The sequence below is a fragment of the Neovison vison genome, chromosome 1, assembly GCF_020171115.1.
Source record: "Neovison vison isolate M4711 chromosome 1, ASM_NN_V1, whole genome shotgun sequence".
NCBI classification, from domain to species: domain Eukaryota; kingdom Metazoa; phylum Chordata; class Mammalia; order Carnivora; family Mustelidae; genus Neogale; species Neogale vison.
In genome coordinates, this window is record NC_058091.1 from 100189227 (window position 1) to 100216063 (window position 26837).

The 26837-nt window shown below is 35.5% G+C and overlaps 1 protein-coding gene across 1 annotated transcript in view; it reads left to right on the forward strand.

Annotated features, from left to right (window-relative positions):
- The window catches only part of LOC122909213 (muscular LMNA interacting protein), a 149430-nt gene that overhangs the window by 74531 nt on the left and 48062 nt on the right, over nt 1-26837 (forward strand). Inside the window, exons 9-10 of the mRNA XM_044253020.1 lie at nt 9175-9219; nt 20841-20969. Coding sequence (XP_044108955.1) covers nt 9175-9219; nt 20841-20969 — 174 coding nt within the window. The remainder of the gene's footprint in view (nt 1-9174; nt 9220-20840; nt 20970-26837) is intronic.

Below are 26837 nucleotides of genomic sequence, written 5' to 3' on the forward strand. Positions count from 1 at the left end.
AAATAGCTGTGAGTTTTTGATTTCTCATGTCTTTCTCTCCTACTCCTACCTGTCACCAAAGTGGCTTTGATGGAGACTCATTCACAAGAAGATGGGGAGGGTTGATAAACATCCTCTCGTCCCTCCCTGTGGGTAGTTAACTTGGTAGCAAATAATTCTGGAGGGGCTGCTTCAAGCTCCATAGTTAGAATTTACTTCAAATTATTCTTCAATAAGTTATCAGACTTAATTAAAGTAGGTTAACATTTGCCCCAAACTTTCTGAGAGCATTTGAGTCATTCAATGTTAACAATGAATCATCAAATAGATTAGTATAGACTAGACCAAATATGAACTCTGATTCAGATAACATTCTTCACTTTGATTACATTTGGTTTCTTGAGTGAGAAGCTTTATTTTTTTACTTTCTCTTACAATATGACATTTGAATTGTTCTTTGTGAGACCTCAAATATGTCCATGTCTTTTAGAAGACTATCAAGGATAATTTTATGGTGGAATGTAAAACCCAGTTCTTTGGTGCCAAATCATAGGGAAATCACACTTCTAAATATTTGGCTATAGTTGTTATATTTACCAAGTGATGTCTGATACATTTATTTTGAGAAGAAAAAAATGAAATTTTAGAGCAGAAGTCCACTTCAGCTGTAAGCGTTGGTCTCATGTGAACAATCTATTTTAAATACAGTATGTTCTGATTTTAAAAGAATGACATAGTTGTATTTTCTTCTAGAAATTCCAATATTCATATTGCCTGAACTATAAGATACCTTACCTTAAGGATGACTTGGATAGCTTTCACTCAATTAATTAATTAATCTTTTGCTACATTTTTTTTCTCTTCCACTCCCATGGAAACTCAAAAGCAAATCTGAGCAGTCTTTTCAGTATTTCACCACCTCTCAGCAGACTTTGAGGGAAGTAGACATCTTTGCAGTAGATAGTTGCTGGGACTTGATGTGTCATTGACTATAGAAATTCTCAGATTCAATTAGAAAACAGGGACCCCCTGTTTACCAGCTCCTGCACCACAGAGGAAAAAGGAGAAGACTTAGATGAGAACCAGAGAAAAAATATTGTGATATTTGAGGATATCCCCAACAGATTAGCATAGACCACTTAAAATCCGTATATCTGGGCTCTCTCTGAAAGTGCAGTATATGACCCATGAATCACAACTAGTGGAAAACTCAGAATTTTCTAGCTAGTTCTATTACTCAATTACCTACTTTTATGCATTGATTGAACAAATATTTACTGAGTGTCTACCATGTCTACTCACTGAGGAGTCACTGGGGTGAGGATGAGCCTAATAAGGTCCCCATTTCTACAGCTTATAATGGGAGAGACAGTAAACAAATAGGAGATAGGCAAGATGCTTTCTTTTAGACATTAGAGAAGAGCTGGCTGTAGAATTGGTTGAACTGTAAACAGACTTACCAAGTTGCTAATTTTTGATGAAGCTGTATTATCTATTGGATTTCCAGTGTTCCTGGGATGATCATAATGGTTTTATTAAATAATGAGAAATTGTATGACTAATTCCTCTTTCTGGGAACTTTGGTAAAATGCTGCTTTTCTTTTTCATGAAAAAAAGAAAAGGAAAGAAAAGAAAATGCAAAAACAATTAGTTTCCTATTCTTATTCTTTATTGCACATATTGTTACATTTCACATACTCTGTTTTTTTTTTTCTTTTTTTTTTAGGATAAGCCAGATGCTTGAAAAGTACCATCAGTTCAGTCTAATTAAAGTCAAAGTTTTCTTCAATTCATGGTGTACTTGAATTGCAAGTGATTTTAAAGTAAATTGAGGTCTTCTTAAGTGTAGTAGAATTTAAGTGAGGCTAACAACATGTTGAGTAATGGTGATCTCCACAGGTCACTTGCAAGATTGACTCTATTAATTTATCGACAATATTCCATTCAATTGTTTTGAGTTCTTACCTTGCAAATGAGACTGAAGTATTTCACTTAACCTTACACCAGTCTTATGTAAGTAATAAGTGGGTATGTAATAAGTAATAAGTGGGTAAGTAATAAGTCTTATGTATGTAATAAGTGGGTATTATTATTTCAAGATCTTCATATGACAAAGGAGGGAACCAAGTCTTGGAAGTCAGAGTAGGCAAAATCCAACCAGCTTTGTCTCATGTCAAAGCCCTTGCCATTAACAGTTGTGGGAGAACTATAAAAGATATGGACATGGTTTGTTTTCCTTAAATATTTTATCCATTAGTATTTGTATTCTGGGTCTAAATTATTTCTTCATGTTCAATAACCTTCAAGCTAAACTTTGAATAATTTCATATTTGATGGCAATGATACCTATTATATTTCTAACATTTTACATCACTCTGATAATTTAACTCATAATTTATCAGATAATGTGGAAGAGTGATTGTTTCTCATGACACTTACTTTTAGAGAATTTCTTTCTTCCTATGTAAAGAAATGTATTTTTTTATTTGAATTTCTATTTTATTCTGTTTTCAGTCTATCATATTTGGAGGGGAATGTCATTTTTTCCTTTGCATTACACTTGTCTTTGTAAATATTTATTTTTCATTAACTACAACCAGTATAAATTATTTCATTCATATAATTCAAAACCACAGTGGGCTTTCTTAACAAAGAGCAACCTCAGAAAATAAGACAAGTAACAGATCCATTACTAATTTATCAAAAAACCCTTAGTTGGAATCACGGCCTATAGATAATAACTTCTTTTATAAACTCTCTACATTGCATGAATTACTTTTAAGTGCCAGAGAAATAACAGAGACAGGCCTATTGAAGGTTATATAGTAAACAGGTAAGATCCCATCTTAATGAGCTTGAGGGACAGAAAAATGTCATAACAATGGATGCATATTGCTTTCAAAATATCACAATATATTAAAAAATATGTCAAGCTTTATTAAGAATATTCCCCACTATATATACACACACACATATAAATATATATACATACAAATATATATATATACACATACATATATATACATACAAAAAATACAAATATATACACACACACACACACACACACACACATGCACATATACACAGTTATTCAAGTAAAGGTCACTGTCTCCAATTTAGGCAACTCCCCTGTTGCTATGCTTGGCAATGTCTCTATGCTTGGGTGTTTTCAGAGGTGCTGTGTGCTTATGTAGTCCTAGGTCTGAAGGTTAAGAGGAAACTTCAATGCAGTTCACTTCAGTCCAGACCTTGGTCCTGATCTGCTTTCCATAGTTTGTGACCAGAGATTTGATGAATTACAGAAAGAGTTGTGAACACTTTAAACAACAATTCTGCTTATTCTCATTTATTTCTTTTATGATTTTATTTATTATTTATTTATTGTATTTAAATATTTCTGAGGCATGCTTATGTGAAATGGAATGAGGAAGGAACTAAAGGTAATTATCTGGGTTCCACTAAATGAAGAGGAAGAGAAAAGATGTAATGAGAGACTCCTAATTCCTTGTATTCTTCAAATCATTATTTTAGACTTCACCAAACGTGAAGCCTCCATATTTCAGCCAAACTTCCCCTTGATCTGATCTTTTATCTCCTCATTAGCACATACATACAATGGCTGTCCCTGGTCCCTATACCCTCTTATTTTGCCTCCTGGTTATGTTCATGACAAGATGGAATCATCATTCCTTAGTACAAAGACTCAAACTTTCAAATCTATTTTTTGTATTTAGGCCTTTTGGGGATGATAAGTTACGAATTTATAAGATGTTTTTCAATGAGATAGATAGGGTAATGTCTATAGAGAGAGTAAAGAACGTGAAGCAAAAAAGATATGATGCCTCATAATATATCGCTATGGGCTTGGTGCCTAACATTCTTACTATTGGATTCATTCTTTTGCGTACATAGTGACTTATGTACAAATAACAGGAGCACTTGGGGTGCTTGGGTGGTTCAGCTGTTAAGCGTCTGCCTTCAGCTCAGGTCATGCTCCCAGCGTCCTGGGATCGAGCCCCACATCAGGCTGCTTGCTCCGTAGGAGGCCTGCTCTCTTACTCCCCCTGCTTGTGTTCCCTCTCTTGCTGTGCCTGTCTCTCTGACAAATAAATACTTAAAATCTTAAAAAAAAAACATTTATTCTTCTCCTACCCACTTAAGTTGCTGGGGGGAGGGGGTTTGGGAGAAGGGGGGTTGGAGTTATGGATATTGGGGAGGGTATGTCCTTTGGTGAGTGCTGTGAAGTGTGTAAACCTGGCGATTCACAGACCTGTACCCCTGGGGATAAAAATATATTATATGTTTATAAAAAATAAAAAAATTAAAAATTTTTAAAAAATCCTTAAAAAACAAAACAAAACAAAATAAAACAAAACAGGAACACTTGCTAGGTTAAAGGAAAGACAGTGTTTTATCATTTTATGTCTCAGCACTCAATGATTACCAGGGGCTCAGTTAATATTTTAAACTTTGTCTTTCTGCCTGGGAGAAGTAGCATAATTCATTTAACACATTATCACTAATTAGACTTCTTTGAGCCATGAGAAAAGGAAACTCAGGACAATGAGTCAGCAGAGAACCGGGTGGAAGAAAAACAACCTAATGATATTGAACTGACTGTTTTATTCAGGAGGGAGAGATGTGACTGCTGAAAGGGAAAAAAGCAAGCTGAAAGAAGTGTAGAGTACAGAAGGCAAAGACAAGTGGAACAACTGGGTTCTGTTCCAGTCCCCCAAGAGGGTGTCTGCTAGTTTGATGCCAGCCAAAAAGACATGTGTCAAGAATGGAGAAAAGCTGCACATGGCAAGGAAAAACAATGTAGACAATGACTAAGGAGCTTCATTGTACTTCTTATGCCTCTAACAGCAAGTCTTTGGAAAAGGAACATGGTTTCTCCAAAGCTGGCTTGGGGCAGTGGTGGCTCTATAGAGCAATTCATTTTTCAGTGGATTTCAAATTCTCCTTGCTTGCCTTTGTCTTTAGTTCTTTGTTTTTTCATATACTCTAGCTCATTAATAGATTTTCTGTGAAGTAAGAGATTTTGCCTTTTCACTTTTTTTTTTTTTTTTGATCTTCTTTGTTGGTGTCTAAGCTTTTCAAATGATGTTATGTTAGTTAACATGAATCCTCCTCCTTTGTTATACATTCCTTTTCTTTCTTTTATGATTAAAATGATGTTAAAGACCTTAGAATAGACTGTAGGATTTTGTTTCACACAACAGTCATCCTTACACTCCTCTGTATTGTTGTTCCTCACAGTTAGTATTTATGTGGATAGACACAAATAACTAAAGTCTTTGTTGTTATTCAAATCCAATTTCAAGTTTAGTCTTAGGAACATCAAGTTGCTTCTCTACCTTTCTTCACTAACCAAGGAGCAGTGGTTCAGACAGAGTAACTTTCTCCCACCTCTCACTGCTCTGATCTCAGCTCACCAAACAGGCTTTTCTCCCTTTTTGGAAAATAATTGCTACAAAATTAATAACATATTTATACCTACAGCATTTAATAAACCCTGCTAACCTGTATTAGGCAAACAAAGTGAGGCTTCTCGAAAAGCTTGACATGATTGGCTTGGTTGAAAAAATCTGGTTATATTCATAACACCCAGAAGCCAATATTCTTTTTCTTTGGTGAAGGATCTGCAGTGGTTTTATAAATATTTATGTCACCCTAAGGGACACATTTAATTCTATCCTTCTCTGGGAAGAGTTTCTCACATAAATGATATGAAGTCGATTGTAAAAGATAAAATAAAAATGGAATTGGGATGTTTAGAGTATTTTATTATAATGTTATAATTCCCAGTAAAGGAATTTTGGTTCATAGGTATTTGGGGTTTTCCTTAATTTAATCACAACTTTTCTTGAACATTTAATCTTTTTTTCCATCTAATAGTTTGGTATTATTTAGCACTACACACTGATAAATGTCAGTAACGTGGTTAAATTGCACAAATACTTAAAAAGATGTTTTTAATTATGTTATCTTAGTAGCCATACAGTATATCATCAGTTTTTGATGTAGTGTTCCATGATTCATTGTTTGTGTATAACACCCAGTGCTCCATGCAATACGTGCCTCCTTACTACCCACTACCAGGCTCACCCATCACTCCACCTCGCCTCCCCTTGAAAACCCTCAGTTTGTTTCCTGGAGTCCATAGTCTCTCATGGTTCATCTTCCCCTCTGATTACCCCCTTCATTTCTCCCTTTCTTCTCCTAATGTCTTCCATGTTATTCCTTATGCTGCACAAATAAGTGAAACCCTGTGATAATTGTCTTTCTCTGCTTGACTTAGTTCACTCAGCATAATCTCCTCCAGTCCCATCCATGATGATACAAATGTTGGATATTCATCCTTTTTGATGGCGGAGTAATATTCCATTGTGTATATAGACCACATCTTCTTTATACACAGATGAATCAGTACTTTGTTTTTGATGTGTAATCCCTTCTTTTCTATAATTATTGAGATGAAAACTTAACTATGATAGATTTCAGTCAAAGTACTCACATTTGTTTCAGCATAGGTCATAGAAGCTATTAACTTAACTTACGGGACTCATAGAAAATTCTCTCACTACTGCAATAATGAGAAATTAAGAGAAAAAAATGAAGACTTTAGAGGAAATAATTATTACTCATATTACATTATGAGGTTAAAAACAAAACCCTAGGTGGACTGGATGTGATGAACATTCTGAAAGGCAATTTCCTGCAGCACAGCATAACCATAAACCTTGGTGCACGTTAACCACTAACCTGGTCCCAGCAATTAGAGATGGGGAGCATTTAGCCAAGACACCCTGCTGCCACAGAGCAACCATGAATGGCAGCAAGCAGCGACAGACCTTGTGAAGAAAGGCATGAGTCAAAAAGCAGAAAACAAACAATATTGGGCACAGTGTGAGAAGGACCACAGGTGCCTTATCCTTATGTTTGGTGATTCATACTTCTATATACTTGGCAATACCAAAAGAACCACTAAACTCTCAGTTCCCAGTTATCATTCATAGCTCAGAAAGTTAAAAAAAAATATTGACACATTTATAATACACCTTGAAAACATTTGCAGTTTCAAGAATAAGAATATTTTAGGAACACCACTTTATCATATTTGAGGCAAGTCTATTATTTATAATTAAGCATTTGTATGTTGATCGCTTCCCATCACAGTTGAGGGTGGAGCTCAGCCTCCCACTTAAATGCAGAAAGCTTGATGAAACACAATTATTAAAAATGTTTAGGTGACCCAATCTGAAGTAAAGAAGGAGGAACTTCTGAATGCCAGAAATGAAATGGGAGTTCCAAGTAGAGAAGGTAAAGCTTTGGTGGAACACAGGTACATCAGAGCCTGTGTGCCAGGAGCCAGGAGCTCAGATTTTAACTTTCACCATTTAGTAAGTCTAAAACATATTAAAATGTTAAACAATGACTCTTGGGGGTCACCTGGGTGGCTCAGTGGGTTAAAGACTCTGCCTTCAGCTCAGGTCATGATCCCAGGGTCCTGGGATCGAGCCCCACGTCAGGCTCTCTGCTCCGCAGGGAACCTGCTTTCTCCCCTCTCTCTGCCTGCCTCTCTGCCTACTTGTGATTTCTCTCTCTCTGTCAAATAAATAAAATCTTAAAAAAAAACTATGAATCTTGGAACACTGAAAAAATAAAATTAAATTAAAAAAAATAAAAATGTTAAAGTAGTTAAAAGGAGTTATAGATATTATAAGAAAGATTTGAAAAAGAACCAAGTAGAACTTCCAGAAGATAAAAGTAAGTCTTTAAAACATAAAATTCAATTGTCATGTTGACTGTATTAATATAAAATTGAAGAAAAGTTAGTTAACTGTAAAGTGTATATGTGGAAGCCATGCAGAATGCAGCATAAAGGGCTAAAAATATGAAAGGAAATTGAGGGAAATTAGATGGATTAAAAAACTAAATATATATTTAATAGAATCATCTTAAGAAGAGATGAGACATAATGTGAGAAAGGCAATATTTGAAGAGTTATTCATGGAAGATTATCCAGAACTGAAGAAAGATATGCATACTCAGAATGATGGACCATACCAAATCTCAAAAAAGAAGCATTAAAAGAAATCCATCCTCACATACAGCATGGTGAAGTTACAGAATGTCATGGAAAAAAGTTTTTTTTTTTTTTTTAAGATTTTATTTATTTCAGAGAGAGAGTGAGTGCATGAGTTGGGGGAGGAGCAGAGGGAGAGGGACAAGGAGAATCCATGCTGAGTGCAAAGCCTAACATGGGGGGCTCAATCTCACAACCTTGAGATCATGACCCTGAGATCACAACCTGAGCTGAAATCAAGAGTCAGATGCTTAACCAGCTGAGCTACCCAGGTGCCCCATGGAGGAAAGTATTAAACGCTAACCAAGTGTGAAGACAAACAATCCACCAAGGTAGGACATTTAGACTGACAACACTGACAGAAGCCAGAGCCAGTGGGACAGTGACTGAGAAATGCTGAGAGAAAATAACTCTGAACCTAGAATTCTACGTCCAGTTGAACTCTCATTCAAGAATGAGCACAAAAATAAAAATGTTGGCAGGCATAGTCCACGACAGTGCGGCAGAACTACCGCAACATTTACTTTAGTAAGAAGGAAACTAAATCCAGATGGAAGGAGTGAAGATCAGGAGCCAAGAAGGAAGAAACGATATTAGCCTCCCCTTTGATTGAAAACAGTTTTTTTTAAAAACTAGATTGTTTCTTTCCAAAATCATGAAAATTATGTTATGCTTTCCTTCATATATAAAGATATTTTAAGAAAAAAATCTGTTGTGTGAATTTGCTGTAAACAAATTTAAACATCCACCAATGCTAGTATGTTTAGGTAAAATGTGCAGTATATACAGAGACTGAAATATTATGTCATCTTGAAGAATTTTTGATGTTTTATGATAGTACTTATATTAAGATGTTAAGGAAAAGTAACACATAAAACATCTTATTCCTTGTTAGGTGAGGGAAAATATTGTAAGGCAATGTACCAAGCATGTTCACATCATTTTTTGGTGACATAATGATGTTTTTCCTTTTACCTTATACTTTTCAAAATCCTATAGTGGACATGTATTCTTTAATAATAAAAGAACTTCAAAAAACTTAAAAATATAGATATTTGTTAAATTATGAATTTCACTAAATGAACACCATGTTTCAAATTTTGCAGGCAAACCTATCCTCGCCATCCTCTACAGTATCTGACAATCAGTTGGTATGTATCCTCTTATTCAGTCATGAACCTATTTTAGAAAATTCTGACCTCTCAAGACAGCTATGAGAGAAAGTGAATTGAGAATATATGTACTACATATATTTGCTTACTTGTCTAACAAAAATTTACTTATTCTTTACTGAAGCAGCTTACGAACATACATAAAACAGTAAGTACATAGACTCTATTTGCTAGGAACTTGAATCTTAGTAGTGGGACTGGAATAATATGGGTGGGGTCAGAAGCAAGATGCTTTTGCAGTTTATAGAAGGAGAGTGCTCGATTCCTGATGGGACAGATGCTTTTTAAAAAGCATTCAAGGGCAGGTCGCATTTGATAGTGTAGGGCATGTTCTGGATTTTAAAAAATGAGCAATGAGGTATTTCAGACAGGAAGGTTAGCATGTGAATGGCTTAGATCAGAATGGTTAGTAGAAACAGAATGTGAACCATAAATGCAGTCACATATATAATTTAAAATTTTCTAATAGCCACATTAAAAGGTAAAAAAGCAAAACAAAACCAAACCCCAAAACAAAAAAACAACAAGACAAACACAGGGAATGTTAATTTCAAAGATATATTTTATGTAATGATATGTAAATCCTCTTTCAAACATATAATCAGTATAAACTTGAGATATGCTACATTCCTTGTTTGGGGCCAAGTCTTTGAACTATGCTGTGTATTTTCTATTTATAGCACAGCTTGGTTCTGAATAACCATATTTCAAAAAAAGAAAAGTAACCGCATTTCATCAGCCTGACAGGGGACTACTGACTACTGTGTTAGCACAAATGTAGACTCTAGAATCTGTTATTTATGGATGAAATTTGATTACGTAGAATTATTTTTCCTTATAGTGTTTTGTATTTTCTATTCTTATAGTGGCTGTCAAATTGAAACCATGAAATAAGTTACATAGATATTACTAAGGATTTTCTTTGTATCTTTTAACTTTTATTATTTATAATTGTAAGTTCCTGAACAATAGTCACCTTCAGTATAATTAGAAAAATTTGTAGTAAAGCAGTTTGAGATGTTAAGAAGACAAAAATCACTGTTTAGTACTGATTTTTTCCCTTTTTAAGCAATTAAGATAATTGAGTTCATATTGGGGTCCATAGCCAGCAAGTCATCTTGTTGTTATCATGCCAAAATATTTTCAAAAGGACATAAAAAAGCATAGTTTGACTCACAAAGTAGCCTGATTTAAGCAAACTACTTGAGTTTGTTGACGTTTATACATATGGTATATATATGGGATGTGTTTGCGTGCGCCTGTGTGTGCTAATTTTAGTGTTAGTTTAGAATAGTACCCGGCAGTATGGTGTAGGTGAAAGAATGCTAGAATGGGGCCAGAAGAACCATTTTTTATTTCTGCTCTGACACTAGCCACGGGGCTGGCAGTGAGGAAGCCACAAACCCGAAAGTTTGATCCTCAGTTTCCTAAATGAGCAATGAGAAAATTCTATTACATACTTTCGAAGCCCCTTTAGCACCTGTGAGTCCATGATTACCAAGAGAGTGATGTGAAAAAGTTGCCATGGAAACAAGCACTGCGTTAACAATAAAGTTGCATGGTTTCCCAGTTTAGATATGGAAATATTACTACAACAATTTTAATATTTAAAGTAATGATATACTTGTTTCCTGAGAGCAAAATATAAAACCAAGAACTGACTTGTATGTATGTGTGTGTGTGTGTGTGTGTGTATACACATACACACAAGTCAGTTCTTGGCTTAATATTTTAAGAAACTATTTTAAAGAGGCAAATATATATATAATGATTTCATTAAAAGAGACATATTAAAATCAACTCATTGTAAATGTAATAAATAAGCCTTTTCTTGGCTAATAAAATAATTCTGTGAATTCTAAGTTTGTGTTCTTTAGGGAGAAAAAATGCAAAGCATTGCTTTGACTGACTTTAATGATAATTTCTTTGCATTTGCTTTAGACTTTTTCTCTAAAGAGTTCAAGGAATATCTTAACCAAGTTTTAAATTAAGTTTTAATCCTCAAATTCCCTTGAGATATAGGTCAGTTTGTGAAGGGATTATTATCAAGCAAGTTTATCACACAAAAAAAGAACATCTGGATTGATATAATTATTCAGTTTAATCACTTTGACTTCTATTTCATGGCATTAACCCTGTTTTTCATTACGGGGGAATGGAATAGAATAGAAATAATTGTAAGAAAGAACAGCTGTATGACATTTGCTTCTTTAAGGATTTATGATGTTTTTGCTCTTAAGTAATATAAAAATGAATGAAATTATAACTTTTCCTTTCTATGAATGAATTTCCAATATTTGTCATCTCAAACTCTCTTCAAGATTAAGTTCTGAATAATTTGGGTGAGAATAACTGTGAAAAATTAAACTAGGTATACATATGTGTATGTGTATGCACATGTTTATGATATACAGATAGATGCCATATAATAGGTAATTCTGATATAATACATTGCTTTTTGTTGAATAGTGTGTGTGTGTGTGTGTGTGTGTGTGTGTAGCACATAAAAATTACTGGGAACATATGATAGATTATAGTTAAATTACATAAGTAAATACTCTGTTCTGTGTAAAATAAGCAGTTAGTTAAAATTATTTTAGTCCTGTTTTGGGGGAGAAATATAATAAATTGGTTGAAGTGAAAATCCAAGATAGATCACGGTAGTAGCACAAGCTTAAAATAGAAACCATTTTGCTTTTGACATTTGGCTTTTTAAGGGTATATAATATTTTCATACTTTCTTCTTTTCAACTTGGCTAAACCATTTGCTTAACTTTGCAACTGTTCCAGTTCAACATTTGAAAGAACAAAAGAAATATGACCGTGCCCCTTATTCTTAAGAAATCTCCATCGTTTACTCTGGAAACCAAACTATTTAGTATCGAGCTCAGGATAATAGAATAATCTAGGCCTCCGTGTGATACCAGTTCACCAATCTCTGCTTCAGCTTCTCTTCTTCTGATAGACACCACCACAGAATGTGAAAACTAGAAAGGAACTTAAGAGATGAGGGTATTGGAAATACTCATCCATAAAATGGGAGGTTGGTATAATTACTCAGTCAACCTGTAGGGGTATTGCAAGGCTCATGTATCATAGGATCTGAAGTTGCCAGTATAGCCTTGTGCATATGGGAGGTGTTATTATTGCACACATGATCTCTGAAATATTATCTTGGAGATAATTATCTCCATTTTAAATGACTTGAGTTTGTTGGTCTTTGTCTCAGAAATAATGATCTCTGAGGTAATATTTTTTCAGATAAAGAAACAGAGGTTCATAGTTTAAATAGATTGCCTAACACCACAGCAATAGTGGTTACTTTTGTGTGACTTTCAAAAAAAAATCATATAGACTTGAGATCATTAAAAAAGAATGAGAAAGAAGTTAGGAAATTTGGCCTCTACAGAAGTACGACTTTCGCTGGGCACCTCCCATGGGGGCCCGGTGCTAGCATTTTCCCATAGCCTATAAAGATGCACTTATGAAAGAGGAGGAGAATAGGTAGGGTGAATTTGGGTATAGAGATTTCTCCACTGTGAGTAGTACTATACTTAACATAACAAGGGGAGCAAAAGGAAAGGAAGGATCTAGGATCTAGGTGTGGTACCTTCACAGAGCTTTCCTAATTCCTGAACTGAATCATCCCACTGTTAACAGAGGTTGGTGGGGCCTCTTCTTTGGATGAGAAAATAGATGAGGTTCAACAAAATGGGTAAGCACTGGTCTTCCTTGGGGGTAGATGGGGGAACCTTGTTTAGAAGACATTCGCTTTTGCGTTTGGTATTTAATGCCATTACGAAATGTTCATTGTTGCGGGAGATGGAATACTGAATCTGGAGAGGAAAAACAATAGGTTAAAAAAACAAGCCACATGGCTACATACAGGTAAAAGCAAAATGCAGCTTACTGGAACACTATAAAGAAGAGTGGGTAAGCTTTCAGATACTTTGTTCCCAGTTCTGAATGCCAACTGTTGTGTCCTGCTTTAGTGGGGCATGAGTCATCTTTCTGAGGGCCCTTGAGGTCACTGTTGTTCAGAAAATGCAGCCCTGAAAGCTTTTGTGTAGAATTGATGTCTTCTTCAGGCTTCAGGGTGGTTTGTCCTTGACCAGTTTTCTTTGACACAACATACTTAAGTTCTACAGCATTCATCATATATGCCTCCTGAGGTTTGAATCACGCTATTGTCTTTTCTTTAACCATAGAAATATTTCAATTCAACCAACCTGTGTTGTACATGTTCCACCAAATATTTTTTGATCTACGGGATATGTTTTATAAGAACTGAAATACTACATATATATTTTTTAAGATTTTATTTATTTAATTGACAGAAAGAGCACAAGTAGGCAGAGCAGCAGGCAGAGGGAGAGGGAGAGACAGGCTCTCCACTGAGCAGGGAGCCTGATGAGGGACTTGATCCCAGGACCCTGGGATCATGACCTGAGCTGAAGGCAATGGCTTAACTGACCAAACCACCCAGGGGGCTCCCATATATTTGTTTTTATACAGCTATCAAAGAAACTGTAATTTTTTCTAAAGCATATCAGGTAGGTACTTTCCTGGATGGTGCAGATCATTTAGTATCAATATTCTATATTATAAATGCAAAAATAGGAAAAAGGAAAGTTTTTTTTCCCCTTTCATATTCATGTTGTTTTTCCTTTACAAAGTTCTGTCATGCATATTACAGCAGTCCCATAGCTAATGGGTGGTATAAAAATCTGTTTTTTTCCTCCTCAATCTTGGCAACTTTGCTCTGCACTAGAGTGTTTTGAAATCTGAGATATTTATTGGAGGGGAAAAATGCTTACATATTTGCTTCAAGTATATAATATTGTTTGTTGAGAAAGAAAGAAAGCTAATAAAGGCTTATTAATTGAAGGAGTAAGTAAGCTAAATAATTTAGAGCATACTGCTTTTGTCAACTTTAGTCTTGACTGGTAGAATGTTTTTGAGTTTCTATGAGCTTGTTGCTACAGAAACTCTAAAATATATATGTATATACATAAAACACAGGGGACTAAAGACCAAACTGAAGCAAATGGGTAAAAGAAACATGGGGTATTTTCACAAGCTCTTGGATCCACCAGATTAGTAGAACCCCTAGCCAAATTCACTAAGTTTTCTATATCCAGTGTTTTATTACTTTCTTGCTTTTCTATTTTACATTTTATTTCTTTAAAAAGATTTAAAAAAAATCCATGAACACTGACACCTTGTTCTTTATTTCTTTTCTTCCCTCATCACAACCACTGCGGAGCTTATGACTGTCATTAAAGGCAATTAAAAACAGTCCACTAGTTGCAGTTACCAATTTGAGAATGGGGTTGCTCTCAGCAGCCATTATTTTAAGATATTGATAATGGATTCTCTAGGTCAGTGCTGGCAGTTAATTTTCAACTTTGGTCTCCAGCCAGAGGCAGTACCAACTTGTCATAGAATTATGATTGTAAGTTCCAAAGGACAGAAGCAATATTTATTTTTACGGTGCCCCCAAGTAGTACTGTTGAAGCATAAGTGTATACTCATTGAGTTAAACACAAATTAATAGCAGCCTCAGACCAGTGCCCTGTGTGGGCCATTAAAACTTGCCACCAGCCTCTAGGGACTCCATATGCTCTTGGACATTTTCTCCCTCAAGATTAACAGTAGGTATAAATGTGATATCTTTAGTCCCACCCCACTCTTAAATTCTCCAAAAGAAGATGATATCATTGTCTTTTGGTATTAAAAATTTTATTGCTTATCACCATAAACAAATAAGGGGAGCAAGAACAACTTTTTTTTTTTTTTTAAATGGAGAAGTTTAAAATTTTGTAAGTCCCTAAAGAACTGATCCCTGGCTTTGAATTCTTATATCCATCAGAGATGGGAATTTCAGCCTCTACTCTTACCTCTAAGGGTAGAACTCACTAACCCACTTTTCTTCTTCTGGTCCTCTCTTGGGGAAAGATAGTATGGATCTTCTATCCTGAAGAGTTCTCTCTTCTTGGGCTATACCCAAATAAAAATATTAATCCAGAAAAAGTAATGGGGGGACACCAAGCTGTCAAGCAACACTCCTTCAGGATAATAGCCAGCATCCTGGGCTGCTTCTGCCTGTCAATTAATTTATTCATTCTTCAGTTATTTATTTAGCACCTTCTAGGAGCCAGACACAGTTCTGTGTGTTGGAAATACAACAGTGAACAAAGTCATCATCTCTGGCCTCACAAAGCTTATATTCTAGTGGAGAAAACAACAACAGCAACAACAATAAACACATAAACAAATGTCAGATTGTGATAAGTTCTATGGAAAAAAAAAAAATAAGGGAGGTAATGGGATATCAGCATTCCAGGAAGAAATGACTTCTGGAAAAAGTAAAGAGCCCAAGTGCAAACTCTCAGGGCACAGGGCATCATGGTGTCTGTGCTAGGATGGAGAGCATGAGGGGGTGAGAGGGACAGTAGCAGCAGTTAAGATGGAGAAGGGAGAGGCTCGTTAGGCATCAGAAAGATTAGGCATTACCTCACAGGCATGACAAAGGTTTTGGCTTTCACTCTAAGTGAGAAAGTGAAGCATTAGAGAGCTCTGAGAGGATTCAAGTGACATGACTTGACTCCTAGTGTAGATTATTCTGTGGTATACTGAACTGAATGGCAGCTGTCTGAGAACAAGGGTTATAGACACTATAGTTCCTGACATAGACGAGGTCCAATTGGCAAAATGGCTCCAGAGAGTGTCTGATAGATATGTGTTTCAGAGATCCTAAACAATGGTTATTTTGTCTTTGGAGCACTTCAAAGATTGCTTACATCCTGTGTAGGTCAGTTCTCAGTAGGTTCAGTAGGTTCATCATGATGAATTGAAATTTGGCATTTAGAGAAACTTTTTGTTATTCTTTCTGTGCTTTTTTGTGTGTGTTAACTGTGGGAGTCATTGCTTGTTTTTATTTCCCCATTTAGGCTGGTAAGAAAATTAGGGAGTTTCTTTTCCTGGCATCATAAGAATAACATTTGTGTGTATTAGTCATGGGTCTAGCTGGATCTGTGGATTCCATAGCAGATAAAAATGAAAGAAGAGCCAGTTGGGGCTAGTTTTGTTGCTGCAATGACAGTCTTAACAGGAGCTCTCTTTAACAGACTCTTCTAACTTGATTCATCTAATTTCCTTTATTTTTGTTTGTACACAAACCTAGCCAATTAGTTTTACCAGAATTAGAGAACAAAGGTCTCCTTCAAGTTTGAAAATATCAGTGGGTGTGTGCAAGGATACAATGTAGATTAGAAACCAATAATAGACCATCTCTTCTAAAGCCTCTCTTTTAGTCTGGAGGCAGAAGCTCAAGGTTGAACAGATGTCTCTAAAATGGCAGACCAAGGAAGATCTATCTTTAGGCAGGTGGCACAGCATTTAAATGGAAAGAGTTCTAGTTGAGTGCACATGAATCACCTAGGGATTTTGTGAAAACTCAGATTATGACTCAGTAGGTCTGGGGTAGGGCCTGAGATCTGGCACTTCTAACAGGTTCTCAAGTGACACTGATGGTACTGGTTTACATAGCCCATTCTGAGTGGCAGGGTGCTAAAAGACATCTTATTTGGATAGATCCATTAGCTTACTCTGTGTTGCAATTTCGTCTTCAACAAGTGTAGATTACATAACTGTTTGACATTAGTAACAGGAATTAGGAAGAGCAGAGAGCAAGTTAACTAATATTCCAGGGAAGCCTTGCATGTACCAGCAACAGCACCAGTTGCTTTACTTAGGCTATTTTATAGATGTTCCATAACATAGAACTCTTGTTTGGGGGATGGATTTGAATATGCAGAAATAAGACTTATGTAAAAACTCTTTGTGGTATGATACCCGAGAGGAAAGGAATATAAATAATAAAATGTGCCATTATTCATTATTAAAGGACCTAATCATGGACAATTATAATCCTTTAGCAGAACGTCCAGGCCAGCTGAACAGCTTTTTCAAGGTCATACAGTCTTTTAACACTCGTGCAAAAATTAAAATCTGTATCCTGTTTGCTCTCCTCCCAGCAACATCATGCTGTTTTTTGTGAGTGTATTTTTAACCAAGTCTGGAGAGAGACATCAGTACAAATTTTGATGTCTTGGCCATGCAAACCACAGAGCCCTTTATGATGTAGGATGTGGTGTAGGGTGCATATGTGTAAGTATAGAGGTGAAGGGAAGATTTATGGATGTGTATATCGAATCGGAAAACTTCATATCCTACAGTGTTTTAGGAGTGCTCTTTTGCAGAAACATTTATGCCATGCTAAAGGAAAGAAAAACTGTATTGAGTAAGACTAATGAAAAAAAAAAGCTAAATTGATACTGAATGAAGTAACATTGGCCAACATCAAGGATGTGGCAATGGACATTAGAAATAAAACAGAACACAGAGGACACTGGGAATTGGAGAGAAGTGAGTTGGGGGAAATCGGAAGGGGAGATGAGCCATGAGAGACTGTGAGCTCTGAGAAATAACTGAGGGGTTTGGAAGGGAGGTGGTAGGGATTGGGTGAGCCTGGTGGTAGGTATTAAGGAGGGTACATATTGCATAAAGCACTGGGTGTGGTGCATTAAAAAAAATGAATCTTGGAAAACTGAAAAAAAATTACGAAAAAGGAAAGAAAGAAAGCAGAAGCAGTGAATTTAAAAAGAATCACAAATATAAAAATACTAGGGCTTTGCTATTGATTGGACAGAGGAAATTATAGAGGTGGGTATTTAAAAATGATTTTAAATTTCTGTTGTTTGTCTGTCTCTGCAGTAGGCATAGGAGTAGATAAAATCATGGGCTCGATGAATGGATCTGCACTGGATTTAAACGTTGACTTCTTCCTATATTAACTGTTTGACTTTGGCATGTGCCTTATTCTCTCTAAGCCTCTCACAGGGTTGTTTATAGGGAATTGATGAGATAATCTACCTACAATAGAGACTATAGAGCCTGATTGCATATAGATAAGATATAGAATCTGGATCTACAGGAGAATGATGGTGTTATCTGCAATGAATCTTCAAGGATTTTGAAGTTGATTTCAAAGCATGTGAAATGGTGTGAGCAAGGTGTAGAGGTTGCCACAAACATGATTTGTCCATGTACCATGGTTTATGGAGCATGTATGAGGTTCAGAATGGGACCACTAGTGTTTAACTTCCAACTTGACCATACTGACTAAATACTGAGAAATAGTTAGGTGTGGAGGTTATGGTTCAAGTTCATAGGATGGGAAATAGGAACATGTCAAAGGCAAACTATGCCTAGTCTTCTTGTGTGTAATTTGGCTTACATGTCTGTAAAATACTACTGAGTAACAAAAAGTGAAGGTGTGGGAGAAAAAATAGGGCTGGAGGAAGAGGAGATAAATACAGTGTAAGAATCAGGGCAACTATACCAAGGCCAACTGGGCAAACTAGAATGAGGGAGACTCAGAGACTTCACGTAGACCAAGCCTAGGAACAAAATCAAAGAAAAGAGCATGTGGAATATCCAGTAGAGTAGAGGAAATTGGGAAAGAATTATTGTCAAATTAACAGACAACCACCAAATTCGGGAAATTCATAGGAACTAAGGAGCATAAAGGCTAGAACAAAAACAATTATGAAACATTAGTAACTGATTCTGATACTGAATATCCAGAAGAGGCTCTTTGCTGGGTCTCTCGCCCAGGAGAGAAGATCTGAGTGAAAGTCTCCAGGTGAGGATAACCCAAATCATCAGTCTGCTGGCAATACAATCAGTCAGGTAGCCATGTTGCTCTGGGATTCTTAGCATATCAAGTGCTCTGAGTTAGACTTCTCCTCTCTGCTTTCATCTTTTTGCATACTGCCACCAAACTTAGCTCCTAAAGCTCCATGTTGGTTTTAAAACCTGGTAGGCCCAGGGTACTAGAGCTGTATTGATTTCCTACCACACAAAGGAGTGGGAAGAATGAGAAGGTAGGGGAGTAGGGGATGGAAAGGGAAATGAAACAGGAAGTCGAGTGGAAGAGAGACAGGAAATCTGGACAACTTAAGATCATGACCCAAATATCAGGCATCTCCCTTAGTATAGATGGTTATAGAAATCAGTAGCTGCCTACACTTTGTTCTTGTGTTGAGTTTACTGGAGGGATACTGCTCTCATATGTATACTCAACTCTGCGACTTAATACATAATTGGATGTTACTTGCACATTTTTTTCCTCTTGAGAGAAATAAGAGTTTCTTAAGTAGGAGGTATTTCTTAGCCTGGGGACGATAAAGACTTCTCTCACTCTTTACTTCCCCAGTTGGCATAAATATGAAAGACAACTGGGAAAATATCGATTGAAGAAAGTATTGCAGAGTAGCATTTATTCAAGCCTCAAAATATATCAGGTGGTTTATAGAGCAGAGAGATAGATGTAGTCCCTTAAGGCTTAAGTTGTGAGTATCAGCATTTACTGAGGAGAACTAATTTACTATTTTCTGAAAGGAAATGGGGTTGAGAAGAATGATTGCAGCAAAATGCTTAACCAGGACAAGTGTCACAACTTTTTATTGAATTCTAGTTTGGGGTGTTTTTGTAAACTTATCAATCATTTTGTGACATTTTACAGTGTAATGAGATTTTGGTGTTTGTGAAACATCACTGTGAAATTGCCCCAAAGTAGATTTCTCTCTCTCTCTTTCTCATCAAACTGACATTGGGTACGAGCTTATGAGTCTTGAATGACTAGTCCATTAGGTAAAACTCTTTTGGTTGCAAGTTACAGAAGTTGTAAGTTTTAAAAATAAGGAGATCTTGTGTGAAAGAAAAGGAAATTCTTAGGGAGCCTCAGGAAACGAAAAATCAGCGGGGCCCCAGGAATGTTTTAGAATTCCATTCTGGAAAGCCCCTGAGTGTCTTTCCTCCTTAGACTCCCCATGCACTTTGCTCTCTTTCTTGATCTCATCTGATCTGCTTTTTATGGCAAATTGAGGCTTTCCCATAGCTCGCAAATTGACATTTTATAATTTCAGTCTTCCCAAGTAATTGCAGAGTGGTCTGAATTCCTATTCCACATTCTTGGAAGAGAAAGTCTTACTCTAACCACCCCCTTAGGTCAGAAGGCCATCCCTGGTTTCATCAGACTTAGTATGAACCTGGTTTCTGGGGGCCAGCTCTGTGGATATTGGGGCATGGGAGTTGGTTTCCAGAAAAATAAAATCTTAAAGGCTTGGTGGCTTGTGCCAAATTCATCTCTCCTACCATGCCCAGAATAAGAAAGCTGCCTGTCATTAAGGCCACTCTCCATAAATATCTCTTAAATGATGTATTTGTTGACTGAATGACCAGTGAGGATATAGGAACACATTTGGCTAGATAAATGAGGAAGGTTTTGCATTTTGAACATTGGGATAGTAGATATCTATTAGTTAATTGCTGTAACAGTTAATTTTAAAGTCATCTTAGTGAAAATCATTTGATTTCTAGGCTGCTTTTGTGTATTGGTAAAATCATTTTAAAATTTAAAAAAATTAAAAATTTTTGTGAGAACATTTGAATGACTTAACAGTGCACATATTCATTCATTTTAATGCCATTTATTTCTTTGTTTTTCAAAATTTTATTTAACATTCATGAAGACTAAGCCTGGAGTAATTCGCCCAGTACCTGTAAAATCCAAAATACTACTGAGAAAAGAGGAGGAAGTCTATGAGCCCAACCCTTTCAGTAAATACCTGGAAGATAACAGTGACTTCTTTTCTGATCAGGTGAGCATACAGAAGAAAAAATTTTGATACTTTGATAAATAACTATATCAAATATGAAGATGCTTCTATGAATATGGTATGTACAAGAAAATGTTTATTTGATTGGAGTGTCCTTAGTAATAAGAGAAGGTCCATTATTTGCATAATAAAAAGAAATTAGTATATTCCCAGGATGATATTTTGTTTGAAGTGTTTCAAGTTAAAAAAAATTTTTTTTCTACCTTGTGCTGGTAATGTTTTGGGAACAAAGACACCACTTTCCATAAAGAAAGACATCATGAAGTCATTGGTTGGATGGGTCATATAGGTGTCGCATTATTATTTATAAATTCCTGTTTCATTTTGAAGAGATGAACTATTTGGGTTTGGTATATTAGTACATTTAGCGAAATATCTATTGTATGGATGCATAGTAACATACTAGAGATGATACAAACCCCTAGATTGAGCAGTAATAGTGGATTGGGGCTTAAGATATTTTATGGCTTTTTTTGTCATTTGGATTACATGTAAAAAGGAGTACTATCTTCCCCTTGTATATCCTATATGTTGGAGGGAGAATAATGGGAGGTTGTTGATGTTGCTTTATAAGCTATTTGGGAAACATATGAAAATACACATTTATGCAATATAAAAGTCCATAAATTATTTCAGAGTGAAACTTTGCATCTTTTTTGTCCTATTAAGATGCAGCAAATCAGCATGGGTTGTATATTTTATATCTCAAATACTATGACATGGGTAAACAATGTGAGCAATCCAGAAACCTTTCTGAATACAGCCAAGGCAAGTAAAATCACCACCCTTGGTGATCTATAATAAAATATACTTATGAAGGAATACAAGGGGATATACTCCATGTAAATTTTTACTTTGAAAATAACTAAGAATATTCTTGAAACAATAAATTATACTTGCATTTGTGAATCATAAAGACTATCTTATCTGGCACTTATTAGCTCTATAACATCTCTCTTCATTTTCCTCACGTATAAAATGAGGCATTCAGATTGGGTACTTTTTAAGGATCCTTCCAGTTCAAAAATCTGTGTTCCTTAAAAATCTAAGGTTAACCCTCATTAGGTCAGAAGTCACTGTGTAGCCTTGAAGATGTTCATCATAAACACTTTCTCAGGATTTGTTATAGTTTTTTCTATAAAATGGAGACTATATGATTTTGATAAGGTAAACATTTTTAGAAGACACTAATAGCATTGAATATGATAATTAGAGGCAATTACTTTCATTTTATAGAATAAAATGTTATCCTCACTTTAAATTAAATAGAGAAATCTCACTGATTTATAGGATTGTCTTTACTAATTCCACACATAACAGAAATGAAAATCCTCTTAAAGCATATTTTAATCATCAACAAAAAACACTTATTAAATATCTACTGCTTGTGTGATACAAATACTTTAGAGGCTTACTATGACATTTTAGACCTCATGGGATTATTATAAAAATAATGCAGTCAAATGACAAAAACGTCAACAGCTAAGATATACTTCACATACTATCTATGTAATTTATGTTCTTCAAAATACAACCTAAAACTGTAAAATAATGATTTTGTTCTTTTATATTAGTAAAATTTCAAATGTATGTATTTTGTTTTAAATAAGATTCCTGTGTAGAATAGCAAGGTACAGATTTATCACCATTAACTCTCCATGAAACTGATAAATTCCATTTTCAAGTTTAGGAAATTCTTGTCATTAAAAGGAGTTGCCATTTCTTTGCCCCGCTTTTTTTTTACTAGACTGCAAGTTTAAAGCTCTGTTTATGTTCAGCATAAACCTATGAATTTACAGATAATTTGTGGAACATTGGAACTCTTTTGCAAATATGGAGGTGCCACAAACACAACTGTACTCATTTTTTTCAACCAATTTTTTATTGCTTTTATCTCACCTTTTATGTGGAACATGGGTAGTAAAAGGAGTCTCTAGACTGTCAGAATGAAAGAGGTACATACTATTTAAGAGTGAATTGGAAGGGGAGGTGAGTCATGAGAGACTATGGACTCTGAAAAACAATCTTAGGGGTTTGAAGTGGCGGGGGGCGGGGAGGTTGGGGGTACCAGGTGGGCACGGATTGCATGGAGCACTGGGTGTGGTGAAAAAATAATGAATACTGTTTTTCTGAAAATAAATTAATTCAAAAAAATTTAAAAAAATAAAACTTAAAAAAAAAAAAAAGAACCAAGATGCCCTTCATCAGACGAATGGATAAGGAAGATGTGGTCCATATATACTATAGAGTATTATGCCTCCATCAGAAAGGATGAATACCCAACTTTTGTAGCAACATGGACGGGACTGGAAGAGATTATGCTGAGTGAAATAAGTCAAGCAGAGAGAGTCAATTATCCTATGGTTTCACTTATTTGTGGAGCATAACAAATAGCATGGAGGACAGGGGGAGATGGAGAAGAGAAGGGAGTTGAGGGAAATTGGAAGGGGAGGTGAACCATGAGAGACTGGACTCTGAAAAACAATCCGAAGGTTTTGAAGGAGCGGGGGGTGGGTGGTTGGGGGAACCAGGTGGTGGGTATTGGTGAGGTCATGGATTGCATGGAGCACTGGGGGTGGTGCAAAAACAATGAATACTGTTACACTGAAAATAAATTCTTAAAAATTTAAAAAAAAAAAAAGAGTGAATTCCAGACATTCCCTGGTTGTCTTCATTAACCTTGCATGAGAGAGATAATTTAATAGAAACTTGGGGTCCCTGCACATGGGCCAACTACATATACTATGAACTAGTCTCTCTATGTGGAGTTCTAACTACCATCTCCGTGTCCAGAATCTGCCAGGGAGAAAGACATCAGACAGCTCACCAGTGCAGATGCTTAGATCTACTTAAAATATAAATTGAGTAATAACAGTTTATAATCTCAGTGTTGCTACTTCATCAAAACTTGAATAGAAGAGCATGTACTCAAATTCACTAGTCACTCTTGTAAGTCTCCTTTGCCGCTGCCACAGAATAAATTGAATGGTTCCAAACTCAGTTGATCTCACCCACCCATGTAATGGAAAATTCTTTAGCCAGACGCTTGGGCCAAATTGAAGCAGCTCACATTCTCTAATCTGCCTTGTACTAGGGACAGTTCCACATGACAGGAGATGCTGGATGGGATTGTTAAGTCAATAAATTTCCCCTAACAGCTTCACTGCCATAAAATATGATTTCAAAACTCTCTGTTACAAAATGTCAGACACTAGAGATGATGAGACCAGACGGAAATGTATTTACTGTAGCTTAAGATACAAGCAGGCAGCCTTTTAAACTGATAATGAATTGAACATTTGCCTGGAGACCGTCTCTGGGTACTAAAAGCAAAGTTTGAAACTAAACGCATAATCAAGTAATTGAGACTTATTAATCAACAGCTTTTACATCAAAATGGCATAGGCCAAGAAGCATCCGTCTATATTCGATGGATTTTGTGACAAAGACTCTTTGGAATGAAGCTTATGCTTTTTTGAAATTACCTTTAAATCCATTATTGTATCAATTTGTGGTCCTGTTGACTTATTGCAAAATGTCCCCACACTTGCATTTGGATTTGAAAGTATGGTGATATACATTGAAGCATACCCTATAGACAGCCAAGGTCAGAGCTGAAAAGTAATTAACAGAATTGATTGGACAAACAGGCATTCAGAAGACATTAAGGCTTAGAAAATCAATTCACTGATGAGAATGAAGATACTTAAAGAGCCCATTGATTTTTAGTTTGTCTGACTACTTTTGAGTTGGCAAAATACATTGATTGTTTTCTGGTCAGTTAGTGTGTCTAATTGGATAAAGGTGATTTCTTCACTTAAGATTGTCAATAAAAAAGCAATTGCTAAACTCAGTTATATAAAATGTTACATAAAATATTCTCTTTCTCTCTTTATAAATAAGTAATAGAACCCAAAGTATTAATATGTCATTTTCTTCTGAGAGGCTTAGAGAAATATATGAAAAGAAAGGATTTGGACAGAATTAAAGAGGAAATACTGTTATTTCATCTGATTACCCTGTGTTTTTTTTTTTTCTTAGTGAGAAATAACACTTCCTAGCACGTGTGCCTCTTGAATTTTATTTTCCTTCTAATTTGCTTCAATAAGAAAAGGAACATGTTTTGTGTGAAAATGATCATTTTATGAATTTCCTCCACACCACTTCACAGAGAATATAAAGGGACAATTATGGGGGATTTTTTTTTTTTTTGGTAGTATTTTCAGTCTTTCTTTTCTCTGATTTTTCTGAGATACCTGACTTCACTACCAAATTTTGTTTGACATTCAACTTTGATGATTACGTGGGTGACTTTCAGATTTCTGTCTCATTATTCATCAAATTAGATTTTTTCTGCAACCTTCACCTTCACTTCCTTGTGTCACATGCATGTTACTATTACAGAGCAAGTATTCATCTTTGTCATAGGTGAAACTGACAATACTGCCTTTTATTCTGAATGACTTCTGGCTTTGCCATAAATTGCTACTGTTTCAACAATTGTTTCTCAATCAAAATAGTCATAAAATGATCTCTTATCAGTGCTGACCTTTCATTGAGAAGTAGTTTTCAGCTTAAAATGTTTAACCTTTCTCGGTCTAGAAGTGATTGGTTTTCCCTAACTGTCTTAAGGAGGGAGAACCGAAATGTCTTGTGTTACATTTCTTACGGAAGGGTTAAGACCAGAGATTTAGTTTCTCCATGTTTTGCCAGGTTATTTTTGTTTATTCGAGTAATGAAATCTTTGTGAGTTTATTTTCCTTTTTCCTTTTGTCTTCCTCTCTCCTTCCCCACCTTTCTTTCTTATTTCCTTCCTTCCTTCTACCTTCCCAGCCCTCCTTCCTCCCTCTAAGTGTAATATGTAATAGTTTATTATAAACAGGTACTATATCACATGTAATAGTTTATCATCATAAACTGTTTTTTTTTCTTTTTTCTTTTTTTTTTGAAATTGTCCTGTAGAGACAATATTTGCTTTTTCTCTAGAATATAATCAAATAGGATCACCTTTTCAGACTTAAGATTTCATCTCACTCTTTTTTATTTGGGGGGGGGGAAGCTTTCTCATGACCTTGTGTAATTATTGAGGTTGGAAGATTAGAACTGGAACTACAGAGTTTCAATCTTCTGTTGCAGTTGTCTTCAAGCTATGGGAAACTTAGTTTCTTGTCCCCCTTCCTTTGCCTTACATAGCATTAAAGTATTGAAGAGATTCTTACTTGCTTTAAAACAAGCAAACAAACACACAAAGAAGACCCATTGTCACTTGGATCATAATAGATAGAATTATTCTATTTCTAATAATTACTTAAGCAACTGAATTCTAATAATTAATTCCAATAATTAGTCAAGCTCTGAAGCATTAGTTGCCTAAGAAATATTGGGAGATATGCAGTATCTTACCATATCCTAATCTATAGGGAAAAAATGATAATCTGAAGGTTTTATACAAATGTGTTCTTTGATTTTTTTTCTTTTTAGCTCATGATGTCCCTATCTATCTCTATTTAAGAGGAATGGTACTGTCATATTTAGAGGCTCTCATGTAAATTATGCTACAGTTTTAAGATAAGGTCTTGTTAAAATTAAATATCATATATTAGTTTCTTCGGAAGAGTATTGAATAACAGTTAGAATGTCAAAAGAAAGAAGGTAGCTGTGTAAAAATATTTTAAGTAATATCTAGAGTAAATGTTATTAAGAGATTAGGAAGTTTTGTTTTGGCAAGGAAAATGATACATTCTTATGTTTTACTTCACCGATTTCTACCCCAAACTTCTTGAACTCTGAGTCAAGGTCAGCCTGTAGATAGAACTATAGATGCTACCAATATGGCATTTAAGACAGTTT